Here is a 26,448-nt window from a genome sequence, read left to right as displayed (position 1 = left end):
GGTATTGAACAGAAGCAATTTTGTAATATACATGCATTAGTAAAAGTGCTTCTAATAAAAGCTATAGCTGTTTCAAAAGTGTATTAAGTTTGCACCGTGCACCAGCATTTTAAACACAACACTTGTTCAGAGAGCCTAAGGTGCTTGCGCCATCTGATAATGACTCAATTTGTTAATTGCTGACATGATACAAGCTCCACTGATGATCTGAACAGCTGCATTTTTTTAAATGTAGGTGCAGTGAAAATATCTAGCTATGCTTCACATGCAGAGAAAAATGTTAAGACTTAAACAGTGATAACTCTTAATAGAAGCATTTTTGCCAATACATGTATATTGCAAATGTGTTTCTATTCAAAGATGCAATACATCTATGTGCATTTATATTTTGACTGGAATGTTCCTTTAAGTGTCCCTTTAACAGTGCATTATGAAAAGACAATGCAATAACACTCTGAATTTCAAATAAGCAGTAGATTTTTTTTTTCTGACTAAAGTATTTTTCCCCATGTGCTGCCCCCCTTGTACCATGTGACAGCCATCAGCCAGTCACAGACCAGAATATGAATGCACTGTGAACTTGTGCACTTGCTCAGTAGGTGCTGGTGGCTGTGCAAAAGTAAATGCGAAAGTCTCTTAAAACTGCATGCTCTGTCATGAAAGTTTAATTTTGACATTAGTGTCCCTTTAAGGAGCTTGCATAGTCTCACACAGGAAAAAAAAACCATGCGGGTATTGTAAACATACACTGCAGTTTAGGCTTCCCAGTACTAACAGAGGTGGTGCTCCAGCACGTCTAAGTTGTCTGAGTAGGAGTTTATAGCGCAAGTCCTTCTACTGGATTTATGCCTGGCCCATCATGTCAAACTGCTGGTTACACAATTACACATACATCAAGATGATTACATTGTCATGTCATCCCCAACTCTTTGTGCCCCTAATACTCTATTAGCTCATCCTTTTTCTCGGGTTTCTTTCAAATATATTTTAAACATGTTATACGCAGGATTCTGCATGTGTTGCAGAGGGTAATCAGACTCTTGCACACACCCAAGGTGTGGGCCGCTGCTTAACCCTGAGGGTGAGTGATTTTTGCTGAACACAAACCTATTCGTGTTTTGTTTTTTGTTTTTTATATTGAAACTATATATACGTATTTGACTGTACTACATAAAATCACTTTTAAACTGCTACTGCTTAGTCTCACATGGGGGAACATAGGGCAGTTATAGCAAAATGATTACATGCTCTCATTCGTTAGAGTGTGTAATATTATGACTAGAGACCCTTCAGATCTATGTGTTTAATCCCAGCGAAGGGATCAAACACATAGGTATTACCACTCAGGAGCTGCAGTGAACTGCTTGTTCCAAGCGGAAACTGCAGCTGAGCCAATAAGCAGCTCTAGATACTCAGCTGGGTCGTGCAGCTAGTGCTGCTGATTAGCTCATTGTTAGTTTCCACTTGGGACCAGCCGTTCTCTGCAGCTCTTAAATGGTGAGTTACCTATGTGTTTAACCCCGTTTGCAAGGGGGAGGTTAAAGACACAGATCTGCAGGGTCAATAGAGATAAAATGAAATGCTGTAATGAATGAGAGCATGCATTTTTTTTCACAATATTTGCCCTTTTAAACTGCTTTTTATTTTCTATGTTTGCATCAAATATCCAGAATACAGTTTAATTTGTTTCATATTGTGTTATAAATATATTAAAGGGACATTGTAGTTAATTTGTTTAATATAAAAGATGTTATTTAAAATACATTTCAGGTGTTGCTGTCTAGAATAAACCAATAACTCAATCTTTTTTAGACACACGCAGAGTAGTGTCCATCTCTACCAGTAAAGCAGACACAGTCACCCTTATCAACCAATGAGGATTAGTAACATGAGTTAAAAAAAATACTGTAGTATAAGTTTATTTAAATGTAAACTTTTACCTTAAAATTTTTCAGTCAAAAGCATATTTTTTACATGAGTAAATGCTTCTCTTTGATACACAGAAAACATGTAAGTACAACGTCCCTTTTAATATAATCTATTTATTAACATTTTAAAGGGACAAATGCTCGGTTACCGGAAAAAGGGTCACTTGAAAATGAGGCAGGCATGTAGCATATCTGTAATAAACCTGAGTACAAAATTTCACAGGAACATCTCTAGGTAACAAAGGAAGATATTTTACCTCAAAATGTCCACAGTTCTCAAGAGTAAGTGCTCTATGAGCAGTTAACCGTCATCTACTCTTGTCATCAGAGTAGTAAAAAAAAACAGCCAGTCAGCGTCATCGGATCTAACTTCCGTCAACTGATGAGGGAAATAACGCGACTATTTTAAATCATCTAATTGGCTGCTTAAAGTCCCTTTACAAAGGGATGTGGCTTATGAGGACATTTTAAGGTGAAATATATTTAAAAAAATTACAGAGATGTTTATGTGATATTTTCTAGTTAGCCTTTTACAGATCTGCTGCATCACTTTCAAGTGACTCTATCGGTAGAGTACCTACTTAATTGAGGGCCCTGGTGCAAAATTTGTTCCCCCCCCCCCCAAGGTAAGTTAGTATTAAGTCATAATAATAATGTACATGCTGCTCTGTATAAGGACTTGAAAATAGACAGACAGACAGACCTTCCTTATTAAAAGGCTCCCCTGCAGCAGGATTATACACTTTCTGCACACACCTATCTATTTATGGGCCCCCAGTACTAGGGCCCTTCTGTCACTGCACTAGCTGTACCAATGATAGTTCCACCCCTGTGCTCTACGCTGAAAGCGGATCTACTCGAGAGGGCCCTGGTGCAAAACATTTTTAAATTCACCTCTATTACTAAATTATCTTGGTATCCTTTCTTGAAAAATACATATCCACAACAGTAACAATTTACTATTGGGAGCTAGATACTGATTGGTGGCTACTCACATTTGTCACGTATCACTGGCTCACCAGTATTGAGCTAATTCCCAGTTTTTGGAGCTGACCTAAATTGTTTGTATAAATAAGTCTTAAACACAAAGTTAGATACAAGAAATTGTGCAATAACAAAATGGTCCAACATATTCGCAACATATTAGAGCATTTTCTTTTTGCAATTGTATCATTTGTATGTCCATAGTAGTTTTTTTTTTTAAGAGATGTTGATTCAGATAGATCAACCAATTTTAAACACATTTCCAATTTGCTTCTATTATCTATTTTGCTTCATTCTCTTGGTATCCTTTGTTGAAGGATCAGTAATCCACTACTGGGAGCTAGCTGAAAGCTAATGACAAGGCATATATGTGCAGCCACCAATCAGCAGCTTCTGAGCCTACCTAGATATATTTTTTAACAAAGGTTTCAAAGAGAATGAACCAAATAAGATAATAGAAATAAAATGGGAAATTATTTAAAATGGCATGCTCTATCTGAAACATTAAAGAAAAAATGTAGCCATGGTGCTTTGCTTTCTTCTTTACTTTATGTAATCTTCCATCAGGACAATGTGGGGTTTTAAGACTTTATTATTGGGTGGCATTATGAAGTTGCCGATGGGGGTAGTGTAGTAATTTGCAATATTATAACATTTTCTGTTATTTATAAATGTTCTTTAAGTTATCCAAAGCACAAATTAATTGCATAAATTACCATAAATTCATTTAATAGTAATTTGTGCAAGAAACATTGGGGGGGGAAAATGAGCTAACTTTATCTTTATATTGGCTTACATTTTTGCCGGGTGGTGTGCCCGTTATAAAGGCTCTGGGTAGTGTACAATTTCTGTTCTATTTGACACTTATTTGTGGATCATCTGCTATGACAGAGTCTTTTTTTGTATAGTATTCCAAATTAAACAGTGTTTACCCATTCAAATGCTGTAATTTTAAAGTTAGTGTTTGATATAGAATTCTCATCTGAACTTCATTTATCGATGCATTAAATACAGAGTAGTTCTCTTCTTTGTGTGAGGAATACTACATTGAAGCACAGCAATATTGCTTCTTTTATTCTTTTTTAATACCTTGCTACTACATTTAAATAATACTTTATAGTAGTATTGGGAACAATTGAATATATGTATCAGTGTGTTGTGGTAGTGACACCATTCATTGATTTCATCCATCAGTAGACAACTCCCAGGTTCCCCACTCACCAGTAAAGACAGTTTGAAATGGATTCTTTGTAGTTTATGACACGTTTTATTGGACCGATGTGCAGATTAAAACCATTCTGTGCATGCACATGGGCATGCAAGACCACAGACATTCCTTTTTTTTTCTACACAAAGGACCTTTGTGGTTTGGAAATCTAGCTACCTCAATAATCTGATTTAATGTTTGAGTGAACTTTTAAAGTCAAAATTTCAGAAGATTCCTGCTTCAAAGAATCTGGACAGAAACACATAATGAGGGATGAAAGGATTACAAATTAGTACATATATTTGGGGAAAATGTGCATGCTTTTTGATAACGTATGTACAAGTCCTTTGTCACATTACCATTGCATATAATTTGTTATAAAAATATGCTACTAAATATGAACATTCAGTAAAAGATGTAATTAAAAGAATCTGCTTTTGTCTAAAAGTATGTGCATATGAGAGTCCCTTACACAAAAATAGTTCATCATAAAGATGCTTTATAATAACTCAGTTTATGGTTCATAGGAAATATATATATATATATATATATATAACATAAAAATGATATATTTTGAAAAGTATTTGTGATGTAATCTGTAACGTTTGAACTTGCTCGTACTCTATTTACATTTATGCACTTATACACGAAAGTGAAAAGATAGAGCATGCTTTTGATTTTATTTCTACTATCACATTTAATTTGCATTCTTGGTATACTTTGTTGGAAAGCATACCTAGGTAGGCTCCGAAGCAACAATGCACTTGTGAGAGATAGCTGGTGACTAGTGGCATTTTGTCATTGGCTCAACAGATATGTTCAGCTAGCTCTCAGTAATGCATTGCTCCTCTGGAGCTGATTTAACTATTTTAACTTTCCATGATTTAAAGGGCATTTTATTATTGCATTATTGCTAGAATACAATGTGATTGAATGATATTTGTTTACTCTTTTCTGTTGCCACTTTTCAATAGGTCTCTTTGGAATGCTATTTAAAAAAGGACTTGGTCTATTTAAAAGCAACTCCAACATTTCATCACTGGCTGGTTGACAACAGGAGGTTTGGCCTCACTTTTCAAAGCCCTGCTGATGCCCGAGCGTTTGACAGAGGAGTCCGCAAAGCCATCGAAGACCTCACAGAAGGTAGTGAAATTTAAGACTTTCATTCCATCAATTATTTTCCTTGAGGTGTGGATTTTACAAGATCTGTCACATTCCGTAGCTAATTTTTTCATACTAGTGATACTAAAAAAAAACTGAAGCCGGTAAAATTTGGCTGGAAAGAGAGGGTGAATTTTATCATTTTCAACCATATCGTCCCTGTCTTTGTGGACTGAACAGTAATAAATGACATAAAATAGAGTTGTGTAAGACTTACTCTTAGAAAAAGCAAAAGTACTAATGGCACTGCTGATATTTGCTGATTAGGGTAGCCTATTATCCACTGGGAATATTAGTAAAACGTATACGTTATATATGGATAATCCAGATTCACTAAGACTTACTCTTCCAATAATTGGGATTAGTGCCATGCTGAGGATTTTTGTAATTATTACCACGCTTTATTAAAGGGAGATTCAAGAGTAAAATTAAAATGCTATTAAAGTACACTATAGCTATAACTTTTGGTTTTATTGTACATTAAAGGAATATTTTGAGAGTAAAAATAAAATTAGCAATTTTGTTAAAGCCTTTGATCATTAAATAAATGTGCTTTTTTCATCTATGAGTTTAACCCCTGCCTGTTCCTAAAGTGATGGTAAAGTCAAATGCATTAGTTTTCCCCAAACGTTAATACAGCTAATAAACAATATTGTAGCACTTTAGCCTATATACTACCTGAAAGCTGTCATAACTCTGTATTTAACATAGCTGCCTGTCAAATATACCAGACGTCCTTTATCCACAAGCAATTTTTTTTTGTGTGTGGACATATTGCACCTTTATCCCAATGAACAGCACGTCCAACTGGCTGGCTATAATAAATAGCAGAGTGTGCTGTGTTGTGTTGCGCTATACCTGTCAAGCAAAAACTATGACTTATAGAGAGGGTAGGAACGCTCTATACGTCAATCGGAAGCAGGACTCAAAGGATAAGGGGACGGAGGGAAGATTAAACAGCGTCGGTGCGGTTAGTGTTTTAAAATATATTTATTTATTAAAATAACTTTTTTTTTTAACAAAATGTGGTTATGGTTAATCAAGTATGCTTAAAGCAACAGACATTGTATTTGATATATTATTTACCATCACTTTAATTGCTTATTCAATACTAAGCATGACAGTCGGTGAGCCAATCAAAACAACCATATTTAAACCAAGGCTCAACAAAACTATGATCTGGAGTGCACATGGTACATTAAAATATACGTTGTATATCTGTTTAGATTATAGAGCCTCTTCTCAAATATGGTCCATGCAAAAGACCTAAATACAAAATAAATGTTTTAAAAGTATTTAAACTGTTACTAAATCATTTGCACACACAAAAAAAAGTCTGTTGTCTCTTTCCATCTTAATACGAGGAGAGTCCACGGTTTCATTCATTACTTGTGGGAAATACAGAACCTGGCCACCAGGAGGAGGCAAAGACACCCTCCCCCACTCCCCTCACCCCAGAGTTACTCTTTGCCTTTCGTCACAGGAGGATGGCAGAGAAGTGTCATGCCTTTCTACCGCAGGATAAGAATAAACCTAAGGGTCCTAATTTTCGTCCCTTTCGTTCGGACAAGTCCCAACGACAGCAGCCTGCTACGAAGCCTGAGCAGTCCCAGGGATCCTGGAAGCCTTCTCAGTCTTGGAATAAAACCAAGCAGAGCAAGAAGCCCGCCGAGACAAAATCGGCATGAAGGGGCGCCCCCCGATCAGTCTCTCGATCTCGTAGGGAGCAGACTATCTTTTTTCGCGGAGGCTCGGATGAGAGACGTGCAGAATCCTTGGGTTCTGGAGGTTATTGCCCAGGGTTACAGGAATAGGTGATACTGTCTTGAAAGGTTTTTTTTTGTACTGGCTATTGCTTCAGCACGCAGAGTCTGAGTTGGCGGCCTTGCAATGTGAGCCTCCTTACTTGGTTTTTCATGCCGGTAAGGCTGTCCTTCGCACTGGGTTGGGATTTCTCCCTAAGGTTGTGTCTGATCGCAACATTAATCAGGAGATTGTAGTTCCTTCCTTGTGTCGTAACCCTTCTTCTTCAAAAGAACGGTTAATAACTTGGATGTGGTTCAAACTTTGAAGTTTTATCTTCAGGCTACAAAGGATTTCAGACAGACTTCAGCATTGTTTGTTGTCTATTCGGGGAAGCGCAAGGGGCAGAAGACTTCTTCCACTTCCCTATCTTTTTGGCTGAGGAGCATGATTCGCCTGGCTTATAAGACAGCAGGACATGAGCCTCCTCAGAGGAATACGGCTCACTCAACTAGAGCTGTGGCTTCTTCTTGGGCCTTCAAGAATGAGACCTCTATGGAGCAGATTTGTAAGGCGGCTACCTGGTCCTCCTTACATACTTTTTCAAAGTTGACGTGTTTGCTTCGGCTGAAGCAGCTTTTGGGAGAAAGGGTTTTACAGGCTATGGTGCCCTCAGTCTAGGGTCCTCCTCTTTTTTTACCCTCCCGTTTTTATTCAGTGTCCTCTAGAGCTTGGGTATTTGTTTCCCACAAGTAATGAATGAAGCCATGGACTCTCCTCGTATTAAGATTGAAAACATAAATTATACTTACCTGATAATTTCATTTCCATCTGTATGAGGAGAGTCCATGGCTCCTGCACAATTCTCCGTTGGGCGGACCTAAATTTCTTTTGTTTTTTTCTTCTGGCACCATTTATACCCTGATATTTCAACTACTGTTCCTTGTTCCCTTGGCAGAATAACTGGAGGATGAGGGGAGTGTGTGTGTGTGTGTGGGGGGGGTGTTTAAGCCTTTGACTGGGGTGTCTTTGCCTCCTGGTGGCCAGGTTCTGTATTTCCCACAAGTAATGAATGAAGCTGTGGACTCTCCTCGTACAGATGGAAATTAAATTATCAGGTAAGCATAATTTATGTTTTTAATTAGATATTAAACACTGTATTCAATGCAAAGATTAAGAAATAGAAATCTATGCAAAGATGAACCTAAGAAATAGAAATGTATTTTTAAAATTATATTAGTTATTTAAATATTAAAAAAAATGTAAATGTTAAGTTTTAGTTTTCATAAAGCAATATGTAACCTACGTTTATTTCTCTGCTTTGGCATAATGATGTATCCAAAACAAAGATTATCACGAGAATATTATGTAGATGATTGTATTTAACCAGTTTTAAGAGACTTTCCAATTGATCTTTATCAGATTTTATATGGTCTATTTATACGCACACTTTCTGAGGCACCAACTCCTACTGAGCATGTGCATATGCAGAAGGTATAAATGGGTAACTAGAATGTGCACAGAAGGACTGTGTTGCAATATATCAGGGATATGAAACCCAACATTTTCTTTTGTGGTTCAGAAAGAGCATACCATTAAAAAAAAAAAAAAAGTTTCCAATTAACTTATCAAATTTACTTTGTTTCCATGATATATTCTTTGTTGAAAAGGCACCTAGGTAGATATCTGGAGCAATACATGGTAGGAAATAGTGCTGCCATCTAGTGATCTTGCAAAACTGCTGCCATATAGTGCTCCAGACATGGAGAGGCTCCAATGCATGCACCCTACTTTTCAACAAAAGATACCAAGAGAACAAAGAAAAATTAATAATAGAAGCTAATTAGGTGTTTAAAATCATATGCGCTATCTGAATCATGAAAGAACATTTTTGGGTTTCATATCCCTTTAAGTCTGGAGTCTGCACTTTTAATAGGAATTTGAAAGCCTAGTATTTTCAGAATGTAGTTATAGGAAAAGGGGACAAAAAATAATATTTAAATAATATATGTTGTAAAGTGTTTTGTTTTTTGTAACAACTTAGAAGTAAACATCTCTTAAGCTTGAAAAGCTCTAAGCAATCCATGTCTAGTATGTAGTTGGGTTAGGCAATTTGAAGCATTGTAAAGAAAACTAGGGTTACAGAATATGCTTTTTGCCTTCTCAAGGGATTGGGCACACAAAAGTAAGGCACCAATAAAAGCAAGAAAAAAAATGTTTATCACAATATATCTTTACTATGCATAACTAAACTTCAAAGTGTTTCATGTCCCTTTTAAGTTTAGAACTTGTTTTCTAAGACCTTAGTACTTGTGGATTTCTCTCTTTCTGAATAGTAAGTGGAGTAAATGGTTAAATTGTGAATCATGTTGTTTCTTCAGTATCAGATATCTTCTCTTAGCCATCTAGTCTACCTGAAAGAAAGGTAGGTCTTGTTCAGCAGCAGACTGGCAGCATGCCCAGCTAGGCTTGGTTACCCTTTTTTTCCTTCAGTAATGCAGTAGAGCATTTTTACTTATCTTTAGCTATTAGTAAAAAAAAAAAAGCTCTTCAGTTGTGGGGGTGTGCTTAAAGGTACACTAACATATGTTATCGTAAGGTTCTACAACTTAGCCCAGGGGTAAACAAAATTAGTCAACAGGAATTTTTAAATTTAGCCTGAAGGTGTTTTCAGAACTTTAATACATACACACAGTACTGTGCAAAGGGTTTCGTCAGGTGTGATGAAATGCTGTAAAGTAAGAATGCTTTCAAAAATAGCATTGTTAATTGTGGTTTTCTTTCATATAGTTGGCGAGAGTCCATGAGCTAGAGAAGTATGGGATAAATGCCTATAAATACACCTCCAACCTCACTTATATCTCCGTTTAACAAAATTTGCCTCCTTAAGAGGTGGTGAAACATGATGGGCTCAATGTACGAAGCAGTGAAAGCTTCTCCGGTGCCTTTGCGGGGCAGGTTCGCATATGCAAGCCTGCTTCCCGCAATGTAAGAAGCAGCGGTCATTAGACCGCTGCTTCCTACACCCTACGCCACCTCTTAGGTGGCGAAGCAAAATCACAGAGAGCACGCTCGCTCTCTGTGATTGACAGCCCCTTCAGTCGCGTGATTGGTCGCGCGATTGAAGGGGCGGGCATTACACACTCTGATGAGTGTGTAATGATACATACGGGCAAGCGGATCAATAGATCCGCTGCCCGTGTGTAGCGGAGGCGGGCGGACAGCTTCGCGAGTTAAGAAGCTGTCCGCCCGCCTCTTAGTACATGGAGCCCGATGTCTGATTTCTTCAGTGAAAGGCGCATCTAAGCATATTGAAGCCCAGTTCCTCTCTAAGTGCATTTTGTCTGAGGGGTGTGAAGGGGGTATTGCCTGATGATACCATGTTTTCGCCTATGGGAAAGCTTTTCATAAGGCTCTCTGTAAATCTGTTGCAGGGATTTATCTGCTGCCTCTCTTTACAGATCGATAATATACTCTTGTACCATTACCTCTGCTGATATGTTTCAGTACTGGTTTGGCTGTCTGCTATATGAGGATGGGTGTCTTACACGGTAAGTATATATTTTTATTATACAAGACACTCTCAGCTATGGATTGGGCACTTTTGTAAGTACAGTTGTTATATATTGTTTGTATACATGCCTTGAGTCAGTGATTCAGTGCTCTTTTTTAGCAACTTTATTGATGGCTAAATATTTGTCAAGGTTGGTAGAGTCTGTGAAACATACAGGGTTTTTTTTTTTGGAGCTAGTAATTTATTTATAAATTAGGATGCTAAGTGTTATTTTAGTCTCATGGAATGTTGATAATCACATTTTAAGCATCTATAATAGAAGTATCTATTAGGCTTTATTTAGGTTCATTTTTGTTTTTTGTATATACAATCAAACTTCTTACCTGCTTTTTAGAGTGATAGGTGTATTATAAATCATGCATGTTGCGCATGAGATGATGCTATTTATGTCATAGTGTGACGTGTCATCATTTTGCGCCGTTTTGTTGGTGCCAAAAAATTCCCGCCAACAATTTCCTGCCAAAATGTTGCCGTTATAATCTCCGTCCCCAGCTCATTCAGTGTTCTCTGTCAACGCTTCGAGAGCTTTCATGAAGCATTATTTTATGAATCCATTTTCTTTTTTATAAATTTTTGCTCTGTTTCCCATTCTCTCAAGCCTGTTATATATATCGTATATAGGAGCATGGATATACATTTGCAGAATTATTATTATCATTATTATTATTATGTCTCAAACTAAACCTGCCTCTGATGTTACCATAGGATTTGAGCTGCCTAAACACGTATTTACCAACGCTAAGTATGTTTGTTGTATTAAAGCTGATCTAAATTATTCCGCTTTATTATGTGGCTCTTGTTTTTGACAAATTGTTAAATGCTGATAATATATCTATGAGTACAAATACACCCACTGTTATTCTATCTCAGTCTAATGTACATACAATTACTGCAGACATGTAAGATTTTATTGCTGCAGCTATAGAGAAGGCAATAACTCCTATTTATTATTTTTCAAATAAACGTAAAAGAGTTTTGCAACATTTTCCTAAACCTAGTGAATTAAGTTCTGACCTTCAGCATACTGATGTATCCTCTACTGATAGGGTTTCCTCTTATTCAGAGTATGCCAGGTCAGAGACAGATATAGACAAATCTTTTTTATTTAAGTTAGAATATATTTGTTCTATCTTAAAGGAAGTTTTGTTTACTTTGGGTATTGAGGAGTCTAAACCTCCTAATGATAAGCTAGTAATTGTCTAAATTCTGTATTTAAGACTACTGTTATTACTCCTGAAGTATTTCCTATTACTGACACTATCTCTAATGTGATTGCTAAAGAATGGTCTAAGCCTGGTACCTCTTTTAACCCTTCTTCTAGGTTTAAGAAATTGTATCATTTACCTGTAGCCATTTTGGAACTTTGGGAAACCGTTCCTAAAGTTGATGGGCAATTTTCACTCTTGCCAGACATACTACTATTCTAATGGAAGACAGTATTTCTTTTAAGGATCCTTTAGATAGGAAGTTTGTAACTTATCTAAGAAGGGCATATTTTCATACTGGCTATTTTCTTAGACTTGTTATATCTAGGGCTGATGTTGCTGCTGCTTCTACTTTTTGGTTGGACAGTTTAGCACAGCAGTTGTCTTCAGATTCTGAATTATCTAACATTATTGTTTTACTTCAACATACAAATCATTTTATTGATGATGCTATATTTGATGTTATGAAGATCAATGTAAAATCCATATCTTTAGCCATTCTAACTAGAAGAGCTTTATGGCTTAATCTTGGAATTCTGACATGGTGTCTAGATTATTATAATTCACTGTTACTGGGGGGTAAGGCTCCCAATCGTTTTCGTTCCTTTCGTCAGAATAGAGAATGAAAAACCACTCCTTCCCCTAAGGCTTCTGGCTCTAATTGGAAACCCTCTCCAAATTGAAATAAATCCAGGCCTTATAAGAAACCGAATCCTGCCCCTAAACCTACATGAAGGTGCGGCCCTCAAGCCAGTTCTTCTGGTAAGGGGCAGACTAAGCTATTTCAAAGAGTTTGGACATACTTTGTCTAAAATCAGTGGATTCAGAATATAATTTCTCAAGGGTATCGAATAGGATTCAGAATAAGACCTCCTTTGGGAAGATTCTTTCTTACTCATGTACCAAAAAACCCAGTAGAATCTCAAGCCTTTCTGAAATGTGTTTCAGATCTAGAACTTTCAGGGGTAATTATCCCGGTTCCACAGCAGGAACAAGGATTGGAGTTTTAAATCTATTCATTGTACCAAAGAAGGAAAATTCTTTCAGACCAATTTTGGATCTGAAAACTTTTTAAATAGTTTTGCAAAAATCCCAACTTTCAAGATAGTGACTATAAGGACTATTCTGCCTTTTGTTCGGCAAGGTTACTTCATGTCCTCAATATACTTACAGGGCGCTTACCTTCACATTCTGATTCATCCAGATCACTATCGTTTTCTGAGATTCTCTTTTCTAAACAAGCATTACCAATTTGTCGCTCTTCTGTTTGGCCTTGCAACAGCACCAAGAATATTCTTAATAGTTTTAGGTGGCCTTCTATCTGTAATCAGAGAGCAGGGTATTGCGGTGTTTCCTTATTTGGACAATATCTTGGTACTAGCTCAATAGATTTCCAGATATATTCAGTGTCCATGACTCTATCCCTAACAGGAAAGAGACGTTTGAGATTGGTTTCAGCTTGTCTAAACCTTCAGTTTCTTATCATTCCCTTAAGTGGCTATGTGCATGCAAGTTTTAGGTCTCATGATTGTAGCATCAGATGCAATCCTTTTTGCTTGTTTTCATATGAGACCTTTACAGCTTTGCATGTGGCACCAATGGTGCAGGGATTATACTCCAATATCACAACTGATATACTTTAATCACAACACTCAACTCTCTCTGAGTTGGTGGTTAAACCATCACCTTATTGTTCAAGGGGCCTCCTTTGTTCGTCCTACCTGGACTGTGATCACAACAGATGCACGTCTCACAGGTTGGGGAGCTGTTTGAGGGTCTTTGACAGCACAAGGAGTTTTTAATCCTTGATAGACTCTTTTCTAATCACTGAGATTCATATACCAGGTATAGACATTTGGGAAGCGGATTATCTCAGCCGTCAGACTCATCATCCGGGGAGTGGTCTCTCCATCCAGATGTGTTCTATCAGATTGTGCAGATGTGGGGTCTTCCAGACAGAGATCTGATGACCTCTTATCTAAACAAGAAACTTCCCAGATACCTCTCCAGTCCAGGGATCCTCAGGCGGAATTGATGGATGCTCTAGCAGTTCCATGGTTTTACCAACCTGCTTACATTTTTTCCACCTCTGGTTCTTCTTCCAAGAGCGATCTCAAAGATCATAATGGAACAATCTTATGTGTTTCTGATTGCACCAGCATGGCCTCACAGGTTCTGGTATGTGGACCTTGTCCGAATGTCCAGTTGCCAACCTTGGTCACTTCCTCTAAGACCAGACCTTTTATCTCAAGGCCTGTTTTTCTATCTGGATCTCAAATCTCTAAATTTGAAGGCATGGCAATTAGTCCTTAGTCATAGAAGTTTCTCTGACTCTGTAAATAACACTATGATACAGGCTTGTATGCCTGTTTCAAGGAAAATATATCACAAGGTTTGGAAAACATATATTTCATGGTGTTCCACTCATGATTATTCTTGGCATTCTTTTAGAATTCCTAGGATTGTACAGTTTCTTCAGGATGGTTTGTATAAAGGTTTGTCTGCCAATACTTTGAAAGGACAAATCTCTGTTCTTTCTGTTTTATTTCACAGAAAGATTGCTAATCTTCCTGATGTTCACTGTTTCATACAGGCTTTGACTCATATCAAACCTGTTATTAAATCTATCTCTCCTTCTTGGAGTCTAAATTTAGTATTAAAGACTTTGCAGGCTCCTCCTTTTCAGCCTATGCATTTTTTGGACATTATACTACTTTTTTGGAAAGTGTTATTTCTCTTGGCCATCTCTTCTGCTAGAAGAGTTTCTGAATTGTCTGCTCTCTCTTGCGAGTCTCCTTATCTGATTTTCCATCAAGATAAGCTGTTTTGCGGATTTCGTTTAATTTTTGCCTTAAGTTGTGAATTCTAACAACATCAATAGGCAAATTATTGTTCCTTCCTTGTTTCCTAATCCTAAGAATACTCTTGACATGTCTTTACATAGTTTGGATGTGGTAAGAGCTTTGAAATATTATATTTAAGCTACTTAAGATTTCAGAAAGACTTCTAGTCTATTTGTTATTTTTTCTGGTTCCAGAAAAGGTCAGAAAGCCTCTGCCATTTCTTTGGTATCTTGGTTGAAACTTCTGATTCACAAAGCTTATTTAGAGGCGCCTCAGAGAATAACAGCTCATTCTACAAGATCAGTTGTCACATCTTAGGTTTTCAAGAATGAAGCTTCAGTTGATCAAATCTGTAAAGCAGCCACTTGGTCTTCTTTGCATACCTTTACTAAATATTTCCATTTTGATGTTTTTGCTTCTTTGGAAGCAGCTTTTGTTAGAAAGGTTCTTCGGGCAGGTGTCTTAGTTAGATTATAGTGCCTATGATTTTGTTTTTTGAATTTTTAAGAAAACTTAATTATTTTTTTGGATTTAATTTCTCAGCGGAAATAGCTGTTTCTTTCCTATGACACGGTGAGTCCACGGGATCATCAATTACTGTTGGGAATATCACTCCTGGCCAGCAGGAGGTGGCAAAGAGCACCACAGCAAAGCTGTTAAGTACGCACGCTCTCCCCTTCTGGCAATAAAAAAGCTGTTTTGCGGCTTGGCAAGCTAAGTCACTGCTGTTTTGACTTTGTGTTAAAAATTACAGAGGACTCGGTGCAGATTAGTACTTTCCTTATGGCCGGATGAAGCGCGATGTTTGCACACTTCGTCTTCATGCAGTATAGCAGTCTGTTCCGCCTCCTTCTCCCCAGCGGCCATTTTGGGCGTTAGGAGTTCTGCATGTCCTGCCTTGTTCTCTAGGTGGCGATCGGAATGGTGCTTTGGCGCAAGCTATTGTTTTGAAATATTTTAGAGGGGAATCTAATTCTAGTTCCCAGTGTCATGAGCCGCATTTAGTCATTCTGCCCTTAGCGGTGCAGTGTCAGCAGTTCGAGTCTTAATGGCTGAACCAGCTGGATGCTGCTGCTAAATGTTAAAGATACACTATTTTTTTTGTGATATTGTCACAAATAGTAGCAACTATCCTTATAAATTATAGCCAGTATAAGTTTGTCAAATAAAGACTCAAGGGCACTGTTCTTAAATATGAATTAATATGAATTGTCTTCAATTTAAAGACTATTATATTTACTCTTCTGATAAGCTAGGTAGTGCAACGCCACAAGATGCTTTGTTGCCTGGGAACCTCTCTTCTCCCAGGATGATGCTGTTTATATATCCAACAGCTTCTCTTATACGGCCTAAGCTTTTTTTCCGCCACAGGCAGTGCCCTGCTTGTCCTCAATTCCACGGAATAGACGTTACCCTCTGAGCCTTATATCTCCCAGGATGATTGTGAAAGATAAATAGGAGCGCCTATGGCGTAGGTACAGTCAGGGATCGCACTCTGGGTGGGTTATGTACTGAAATTGATTATTTATTATAATATCCAAACATTAAACATAAAACAAAGATATGGAATTAAAACCTCATAAAAACATATAGCCTAGTACAAAGGGTACTACTTAGTTACATCAGTTCCTTATTAAGAATCACTCACATACAAAAATATGCAAAAATATAAGGCAGGGTTTGTATCCTCTATTGCAACAAGGTTATTATACCAAACTGTAGACCTTCACAACAACCAGACACGACGACTGGTCGATGCTAATAAGCACTGTATGTGTCAATACGAATTCACACCATATATGTGTATGTGCGTGAACAAGAGACAGTGACAGTCTATAATTCAGAATATTAAGATACAATAGTCTAATATGTCAGAGTATTAAAAACGGTGATCTAATATGTAAAAGTGGTGATATAAAACGTGTAAAAATGGTGTTATTTAAAAAATAAATCACATTGAAAAAGGATCAGAGACTCTGAAAAAAGTTTTAAAAATAAAGTGAGACAAAACCGGTTTGTCAAAAATGTGAATAAGGTAGCAAGGTGATATGTAAAAATACAATGACCAAAATGTGCAATAAGGTGATCAATGTTGTACAAAAAGGTGTTCCTGTGCTTGACTCCTGATAAACAATAGTGTCTGACTCAAATAGATTGCTAACAATAGACAAATCCAATGTTGACCTGTCAATATAGCTTATGCAATATTAATACATAAAAACATAAAAAACATATCTAAAAAACAAATGACAATTCCTAAAAGTCCTAAAATATTGTCCAGTTAATAGTCCAATCAAAAACAGAAAAAATACCTCACATAAAGTGTTTCTGTTTTTGATTTCAGATTCATCCAGCAAGTATTAGGACTCTGGATCAGGATACAATTCAAAGTTAATTGGGTTTTTTTCTCCCTCCATTCCCCTACCAGTGTGGACCAACAATATTGGACTATTAACTGGACAATATTTTAGGACTTTTAGGAATTGTCATTTGTTTTTTAGATATGTTTTTTATGTTTTTATGTATTAATATTGCATAAGCTATATTGACAGGTCAACATTGGATTTGTCTATTGTTAGCAATCTATTTGAGTCAGACACTATTGTTTATCAGGAGTCAAGCACAGGAACACCTTTTTGTACAACATTGATCACCTTATTGCACATTTTGGTCATTGTATTTTTACATATCACCTTGCTACCTTATTCACATTTTTGACAAACCGGTTTTGTCTCACTTTATTTTTAAAACTTTTTTCAGAGTCTCTGATCCTTTTTCAATGTGATTTATTTTTTAAATAACACCATTTTTACACGTTTTATATCACCACTTTTACATATTAGATCACCGTTTTTAATACTCTGACATATTAGACTATTGTATCTTAATATTCTGAATTATAGACTGTCACTGTCTCTTGTTCACGCACATACACATATATGGTGTGAATTCGTATTGACACATACAGTGCTTATTAGCATCGACCAGTCGTCGTGTCTGGTTGTTGTGAAGGTCTACAGTTTGGTATAATAACCTTGTTGCAATAGAGGATACAAACCCTGCCTTATATTTTTGCATATTTTTGTATGTGAGTGATTCTTAATAAGGAACTGATGTAACTAAGTAGTACCCTTTGTACTAGGCTATATGTTTTTATGAGGTTTTAATTCCATATCTTTGTTTTATGTTTAATGTTTGGATATTATAATAAATAATCAATTTCAGTACATAACCCACCCAGAGTGCGATCCCTGACTGTACCTAAGCCATAGGCGCTCCTATTTATCTTTCACAGTTATCTTCACCAGACCTAATAGGGGGTCTTCCTAATAGTGTAGCCGGTACATAGTCATAGGCGCTGTTTGCCCTCCAACTGTGGATCTCCCAGGATGATGCTGTTTAGGAAATGAAACATTCTTCTCCTTATCTGTCCTAAGCCTCTATGGCATCACATGCAGTGCCCTGATGCTGAAGTCATCTCCTTCAGATGTATGTTTTCACACTTAGCATACTATTGGGAGGTTTTAACTACTTTGACGACATCAATACGCCTGTCGTAGTCAACTCTTGGGAGTTTCGTGAATTTGTTGAATTTTAGTTTTAGAGCAATGTTTGGTCTTGTGAGACTTGCTGTACTAGCTGTTGGGCTTTGTGGCTGGAATCTCAGCTGAGAAGCCTACCTGAGGTCTAGTGGTACAGCCTAGGATTTACAGTTCTGTAGTTGCAGGTTCTATATTTTATGTTCCTCCTGTCCTTCGCTTCTGATGTCTCCTTGTAAGGTGGAGACTTAGTGTGTCCAAGTTAGTTTTCCTCCCAGGGGCAAGCTCTCTTTCTAGAGTATCTGCAATACAGGTAGGATGAGAGGCAATCCTTGAACTGGGTTCAGAGCCTTTCGCTCTGGGAGTGATAGTTCCAGTCTCAGTTAGGGAACGGGAAGGTATTTACCTCTGGTAAATCAGTCTGACCCTCATTTGGGGTCTGTTCATTGAATATAGGTCCTGAAGGATGTTCCTTTGATTTGGGATCTACTCAGTTCCCTTATTCTAGACAGACGTTTAGGTCTTGGAGTATTGCAAGGGTGTTTTTCTGAACAAGATATGGCTCAGGTGTCAACCTTCCTTCGAGCTGGTTCTCTTTTAGAGGGATGGGAGATGAATCTGGAAAGGAGTTTTCCTTGTCTCATCTACAAGGGTAACTTATTGGGACTACCACCCAAAGCCTTCTGATCTCAGGAGTTATGCAGGGCCAGGCCTGGTCAGTACCTGGATGGGTATCCGCCTGGGAAGACCATGCACGTTAGGCGTTAGATTCTCTATTTAGGAGAAGATAGCTAACAGAGGTCAGATAATAAATCTATTTGCAATCTACTGGCCATCCATCTGCAGACTCTCGTGGCCTGGTGGGTAGTTTAGCCATCTTGCAACCAGGAGGTGGGGAGTCTGGTTCTAGCTCCAGTTTCACTGTTCAGGAACTCTCTGTTTGGAGGGAATTGTTCGGATGGTTCCCTTAGTCATCTTTCCCTTGTTTTTTCCATGAAATTGGATCTATCTCAGAGAATTGTTCTAGTTTCAGTCTTCAAGAGTTTCTCTCCTGTTGTGGTTTTTCAGGAGTATCTGTCTCAGGGCGCGTGCTTCTGGAGACGTTCCTTGGTGATGTGACCTTGGACACAGACCTACTGGGTTGGTAAGCAGTCTGGGTCTAGTTAAGTATCTGCTATCTTCTGGTGAGCGATTTACAATCTTTAATGGATTGGCTTCAGCCGTTCTTAGCTTGGTTCCAGTCGGACAATATCTCCTCAATGGGTTTTTTTTCAACCACCAGGGAGGAATCTGGAGTTCCTTAGCCGTGTAGGAGGTATCTTGGATTGTTCAGTGGGAGGAACTTCACAATTGCTGTCTGTCATCCACTTTCCAGGGGTAGATTTTTAGGAATGGATTTTTGATCAGACAGATATTTCATCGGGGAAGTGGATTCCCCATCTGGTGTTCTCTAGGTAAGCCCTCAAATGGAGGGTCTGGAGTTGGTTTCTGAGGGCGTTTTCGACAGAACGCAAAGTTTCCATGGTACGGTTCACGGTCAAGTGATCTGCAGACCGCCCTGATAGATGTTTGCAGTTTGCCTGGAATTCAGTCTGGCATACCTGTTTCCTCTGTTTGCTCTCCTTCCACAAGTCATTACTCGTAATCAACAGGAGAGAGCGTCAGTGAATTTTATAGCCCCTGCATGGCCTTGCAGAATCTGGCTCGCAGACCTGGTAATATAGTCTCTCTCCACCTTGGGACTGCCTCTGAGGAAGGACCTTCTGATCAGGGTCTCTTCCTTCATCCAAATCTTGTTACTTTGAAGCTGACTGCGTGGAATTTGAACACTTAGTTTTGTCTAAGCATGGGTTTTTCTGAGTCGGTCATTGTGACCTCGATTCCGGCTCACATGCCCGTTACTAGAAAGATTTGTCATAAGATATAGACAATATCCTTTTTGCTGTGAATCCAGGGGTTACTCCCGGAGTAGAGTCAGGATTACTAGTCTTGGTCCCTTGGAGAAAGGGTTTGTCGGTCAGTACCCTGAAGGGTCTGATTACTACTTAGGCGTCTGGTGGTCGTACCGGATTTACAATCCATTTGTCAAATGTGGTGTGATGGTTAGCTCCACTGCTCTGAAGCAGAAGGTTGTGGGTTTGAACCCAGGTAAAATTCCTGCTTTCGCAGCCGGAATGTGCTTATAGTGACAGCTTGCATTCCTAAACAGAGATTTTAAATCAGGCCTGTGTTTAATTTAGGTGCTCCATCTTGGAGTCTTAACCTTGTTCTTGAAGTTTTTTCAACAGGCTCTGTTTGAGTCTATGCATTCCATAGATAGTAAGTTATTATCTTGGAAGTTTTGGTTTTTTATAGCTATTTCTTCTGCTTGGAGGGTTTTGAACTCTCAGTTTTGCAGTGTGTTTCTCCTTATCGCATATGCTGATAAGACCGTTATCTGTACCAAGTTTGGTTTTCTTCCTAAGGTTGTTGAGGACAGGAATATTAATTAGGAAATTGTTGTTTCCTTCTCTCTGTCCTTATTCTTTTTCTCATAAAGAACATTTTTTACACAACTTAGATGTTGTGTGGATTCAGAAGATATTATCTGCGGGCTTCGAGGATTTTCGTCAGTCCTCTACGTTTACCAGATAGGCCAACAAACAATGCAAAGGCCAAAAAGCTACTGCCTCTTCTTTCCCTCTGATTGAGAGGTGTTAGAGTACGGCTTATGAGTCTGCTGGATAGCTGCCTCCTGAGAGAATTACAAATCACTCCACTTGGGTGGTGTCTTCTTCTGGGGCCTTCAAGAATGAGGCCTCTTTAGAACAGATCTATAAGGCTGCGACTTGATCTTCTTTGAACACTTTTTTGCTAAATTCTATAAATTTGATACTTTTGCCTTGGCGGATGTTTCTTTTGGGAGAAAGGTTCTTCAAGCAGTGGTGCCTTCTGTTTAGGTTACCTGTCTTGTCCTCCGGTATCATCTGTGTCCTCTAGCTTGGGTATTGATTCCAAACAGTAATTGATGATCCTGTGGACTCACCGTGTCAAGAAAGAAATACATTTATCAGGTAAGCATAAATTTTTTGTTTTTTATTTTTTCCCTGCCTTTCTAGTGACTCTTAGACTTCCACATCTTGGGTATTATATCCCATACGTCACTAGGTCATGGACTCTCGCCACCTATATGTAATAAAACATAATTTATGTAAGAACTTACCTGATAAATTATTTTCTTTCATGGTGGCGAGAGTCCATGAGACCCACCCATTTTTTGGGGGGTTATGATTTTTTTTTGTATTAAAGCACATTTTTTTATCCTGTTCCTCTTTTTTTATGCTTTTACTCCTTATACACCTCACTAACTTGGCTATGTGTTAAAATAAGGTATTAGTGAGGTGGGAGGTGTATTTATAGGTTTGGGAAACTTTGTCCCTCCTGGTAGGAATGTATAACCCATACGTCACTAGCTCATGGACTCTCGCCACCATGAAAGAAATTAATTTATCAGGTAAGTTCTTGCATAAATTATGTTGTTTTTTTTTATCAACTAACAAAATTCAAAGTGAGTGAACAGAAGAAAAATATAAATAAAATCAATATTTGGTGTGACAACCCTTTGAACTTCAAAGCAGCATCAGTTTTTCTAGGTACATGCATATAGGTACATGGTTAAACAGTTATATCAAACAGGTACTAATGGTCATCATTTTAATATGAAGGTTGAAAATCAATTAACTGAAACAAAAACAGCTGGATAGGAGGAATAAAACTGGGTTAGAACAGCCAAATTCTGCTAATAAGGTGAGGTTGCTGAAGACAGTTTAATGTCAAAAGTGCACAGCAACAAGATACAAGGTGTTATACTGAATCAGCTAGGTCTGTCCCAGGCAGAAATTTCAAGGCAGTTAGGGGTTTCCAGATGGGCCGTTCTAAGCTTTTCTGAAGAAGCACAAAAAAACGGGTGATGTTGAGGACTCTAAGACATAGTGGCTAGCCAAGAAAACTTAGTGTAGCAGATAAGACACATCATGCTTACTTCCCTTCATAATCGGAAGATGTCCAACAGTACAGTCAGCTAATAATTGGCAGAAACCAGTGAAACCCTGGTACACCCATCTACTGTCTGTAGAGGTTTGGTCAGAAGTGGTCTTCACGGAAGACCTGTGGCCAAAAAGCCATATCTCCAACAGGGAAACAAGGCCAAGCAACTCAACTAGGTATGAAAACACAGGTACTGGGTTGCTGAAAAATGGCAGCAGGTGCTCTGGGCTGAGTCAAAATTTGAAATATTTGGCTGTAGCAGAAGGCAGTTTGATTGCCAAAGGCAGTGCTTGACGAATATGTTCAAAAATTAGGAGCCAGTAAGAATATTTAGGAGCCAGGCAGTTGAATATGTATATAGATATATGGAGAATAATCCTGGGTTTGTTGAGCCCTGGCCTAGGGGCTGGAGGGTGGTACAAGAATGAGTGACTGTAGGCAACAGTGAAGCATGATAGAGGTTCCTTGCACGTTTGGGGCTGCATTTCTGCAAATAGCTTTAGAGATTTGGTCAGAATGAATGGGCTTCTCAATGCAGAGAAGTACAGGCAGATACTTCTCCACCATGCAATACCATCAGGGAGCCATCCGTTTGACCCTAAATGTATCTTTACCTTTAGTGTAAAGAAGAACAAGGAGTCCTGGATGTGATGTGATCTCAACATCATTGATTCTGTCTGGGATTACATTAAGTAACTAAGGCTGCCTAAATCCACAGAATAATTGTGGTTAGTTCTCCAAAATGTTTGGAACAACCCTTCTGCCTAGTTCCTTAGAATACTGTGTACAAGTGTACCTAGATTTTTTTTGCTGTTTTGAAGGCAAAGGGCGGTCACACCAACTATCAATTTGATTTAGTTTTGTCTTCTATTCACTCCCTTGCATTTTGTTAATTAATAAAATAAACTATTAACATTTTTATAGCATTCTTACTTTACAGCATTTTTACACGTCTAAAACTTTTCCATAGTACTGTTTATATACACACACACATTTCTCAGAATTTTGTTTATAGTAGCCACAGACTCCATTTGTTTTATACCTATTCCTAAGATGTGTTGGTCTTTAGGAGTAACCTTATACGAATTGAGAAAACCGTCTTTAATGGCAAGGAAGCATTGCTTCTTGAGTGCCAATGACAGAGCAATCGCTTTATCAATCTCTCTCAATACCCAGACCTTCTGCCTTGGAGACATATTTGATGTCATGTTTCAGACATCAAACATAAGCTCATTAAAGTCCTGACGTCTTGGTTTATATTTTCTAGAATCCTATTAAAATCCTTTTTCAATTTAGGAACAGAATGTTGCATTGTTCTTCATATTGGCATGCACCTCTTTCCCATTTCCAATTACTCCTCCACATGGTCTGTCCACTCCTACAGTTCTACTTTGTCACTTGTTTTTATAAACCTTGTTTAGCTACTTTGGGCCTGCCACATGCATATATTGCTAGTATTGTTTGTCCAGAGGACTGCTTATGGAAGATACACTAGAGGGTTTTAGTCCATTTTTACAAATTCCTTCATTGTTCGATCTATGGTGTTTTAAAAATATGTTTAACTCCTGCAAAGGGGCCAAAATAAAAATCATGTGCTCCTGTGCCACTCCAGGTAAGGATAGAGCTGGTGAGCCAATCAGAAACAAGAATAAATGTGTATGCTCCAATCAATGGCCGTATCCTAATCTGGACCAGAATGTGGGTTTTCCAAAAATACAACTCTGACTACATGTCTAATACTTTTGGATAAGTTAAACACATATTAAAAGAAGGTAGTTTATTGAAAAATAAATTGCTCTGACAGAGCATTTTATATTCATAGTAGAATATTTCTTTAACCCCTTAATGACCGCAGCACTTTTCCATTTTCTGTCCGTTTGGGACCAAGGCTATTTTTACATTTTTGCGGTGTTTGTGTTTAGCTGTAATTTTCCTCTTACTCATTTACTGTACCCACACATATTATATACCGTTTTTCTCGCCATTAAATGGACTTTCAAAAGATACCATTATTTTCATCATATCTTATAATTTACTATAAAAAACATTATAAAATATGAGGAAAAAATGGGAAAAAAACACACTTTTTCTAACTTTGACCCCCAAAATCTGTTACACATCTACCACTAAAAAACACCCATGCTAAATAGTTTCTACATTTTGTCCTGAGTTTAGAAATACCCAATGTTTACATATTCTTTGCTTTTTTTGCAAGTTATAGGGCCATAAATACAAGTAGCACTTTGCTATTTCCAAACCACTTTTTTTCAAAATTAGCGCTAGTTACATTGGGACACTAATATCTTTCAGGAATACCTGAATATCCATTGACATGTATATATTTTTTTTTAGAAGACACCCCAAAGTATTGATCTAGGCCCATTTTGGTATATTTCATGCCACTATTTCACCGCCAAATGCGATCAAATAAAAAAAAATGTTCACTTTTTCACAAATATTTTCACAAACTTTAGGTTTCTCACTGAAATTATTTACAAACAACTTATGCAATTATAGCATAAATGGTTGTAAATGCTTCTCTGGGATCCCCTTTGTTCAGAAATAGCAGACATATATGGCTTTGGCTTTGCTTTTTGGTAATTAGAAGGCTGCTAAATGCCACTGCGCACAATACGTGTATTATGCCCAGCAGTGAAGGGGTTAATTAGGGAGCTTCTAGGGTTAATTTTAGCTTTAGTGTAGTGTAGTAGACAACCCCAAGTATTGATCTAGGCCCATTTTGGTATATTTCATGCCACCATTTCACCGCCAAATGCGATCAAAGTAAAAAAAAACGTAAATTTTTTCACAATTTTAAGTTTCTCACTGAAATTATTTACAAACAGCTTGTGCAATTATGGCACAAATGGTTGTAAATGCTTCTCTGGGATGCACTTTGTTCAGAAATAGCAGACATATATGACTTTGGCGTTGCTTTTTGGTAATTAGAAAGTCGCTAAATGCTGCTGCGCATCACACGTGTATTATGGCTAGCAGAGAAGGGGTTAATTAGGTAGTTTGTAGGGAGCTTGCAGGGTTAATTTTAGCTTTAGTGTAGAGATCACCCTCCCACCTGACACATCCCACCCCCTGATCCCTCCCAAACAGCTCCCTTCTCTCCCCAACCCCACAATTGTCCCCGCCATCTTAAGTACTGGCAGAAAGTCTGCCAGTACTAAAATAAAAGTTTTTTTTTTTTTTTTTTAAGAAAAAAAAAAAGCATATTTACATATGCTGTGTTTAGGATTCCCCCCCAAAACAGCTCTCTAAGCCTCCCTCTCAGCCTTATTGGGGGCCATCTTGGGTACTGGCAGCTGTCTGCCAGTACCCAGTTTGAACAATCAAATGTTTATTTTTTTTTATTTTTTTTCTGTTGTGTTGCTCAATTCCCCCCCCCCCCCGCCCACGGACCAACCCCCACCACCTAAATCACACCTAAGGGTTTTTTTTTTAACATTAAATGTCCCACATTTTTTCTGTAGTGTAGCGTTCCCACCCGCTCCCTTCCCGTGCACGCGCCCGCCCCCTCGTGCACGTGCGCGCTCCCGCACGCTCCCCCGGACTTACCCGCCCACGATCCCGCCCCCGCTGCACATGACCAGGGCCATCGATGGCCGCCACCCACCTCCCACACCGGCTCCCACCCACCAACGATACCGGCCATCGATGTCCGGTGCAGAGAGGGCCACAGAGTGGCTCTCTCTGCATCGGATGGCTGTAAAAGGTTATTGCAGGATGCCTCCATATCGAGGCATCACTGCAATAACCGGAAAGCAGCTGGAAGCGAGCAGGATCGCTTCCAGCTGCTTTCCACACCGAGGACGTGCAGGGTACGTCCTCAGGCGTTAACTGCCTTTTTTCTGAGGACGTACCCTGCACATCCTCGGTCGTTAAGGGGTTAAATATATAGTGATGATATAATAATGTTACTGTATACGTCTTTGTGGCTAACATAGGAAATATGTTCCTTAAAGGGACACTGAACCCAAATTTTTACTTTCGTGGTTCAGATAGAGCATGACATTTTAAGCAACTTTCTAATTTACTCCTATTATCACATTTTCTTCATTCTCTTGGTATCTTTATTTGAAATGCAAGAATGTTCGTTTAGATGCCGGGCCATTTTTGGTGAACAACCTGGGTTGTTCTTGCTGTTTGGTGGATAAATTCATCCACCAATTAAAAAGTGCTGTCCAGAGTCCTAAACCAAAAAAAAAAGCTTAGATGCATTCTTTTTC

The 26,448-nt window shown here is 38.3% G+C and overlaps 1 protein-coding gene across 1 annotated transcript in view; it reads left to right on the top strand.

The window, feature by feature from the left end:
- The window catches only part of SPRED2 (sprouty related EVH1 domain containing 2), a 170,581-nt gene that overhangs the window by 100,288 nt on the left and 43,845 nt on the right, over nt 1–26,448 (top strand). The window contains exon 3 of the mRNA XM_053712096.1: nt 5,094–5,262. Coding sequence (XP_053568071.1) covers nt 5,094–5,262 — 169 coding nt within the window. The remainder of the gene's footprint in view (nt 1–5,093; nt 5,263–26,448) is intronic.

Source organism: Bombina bombina, chromosome 4, assembly GCF_027579735.1.
Source record: "Bombina bombina isolate aBomBom1 chromosome 4, aBomBom1.pri, whole genome shotgun sequence".
Lineage (NCBI taxonomy): Eukaryota > Metazoa > Chordata > Amphibia > Anura > Bombinatoridae > Bombina > Bombina bombina.
The sequence above is the reverse complement of the archived record's forward strand: the minus strand, read 5'-3'. Positions and strand labels throughout refer to the sequence as shown.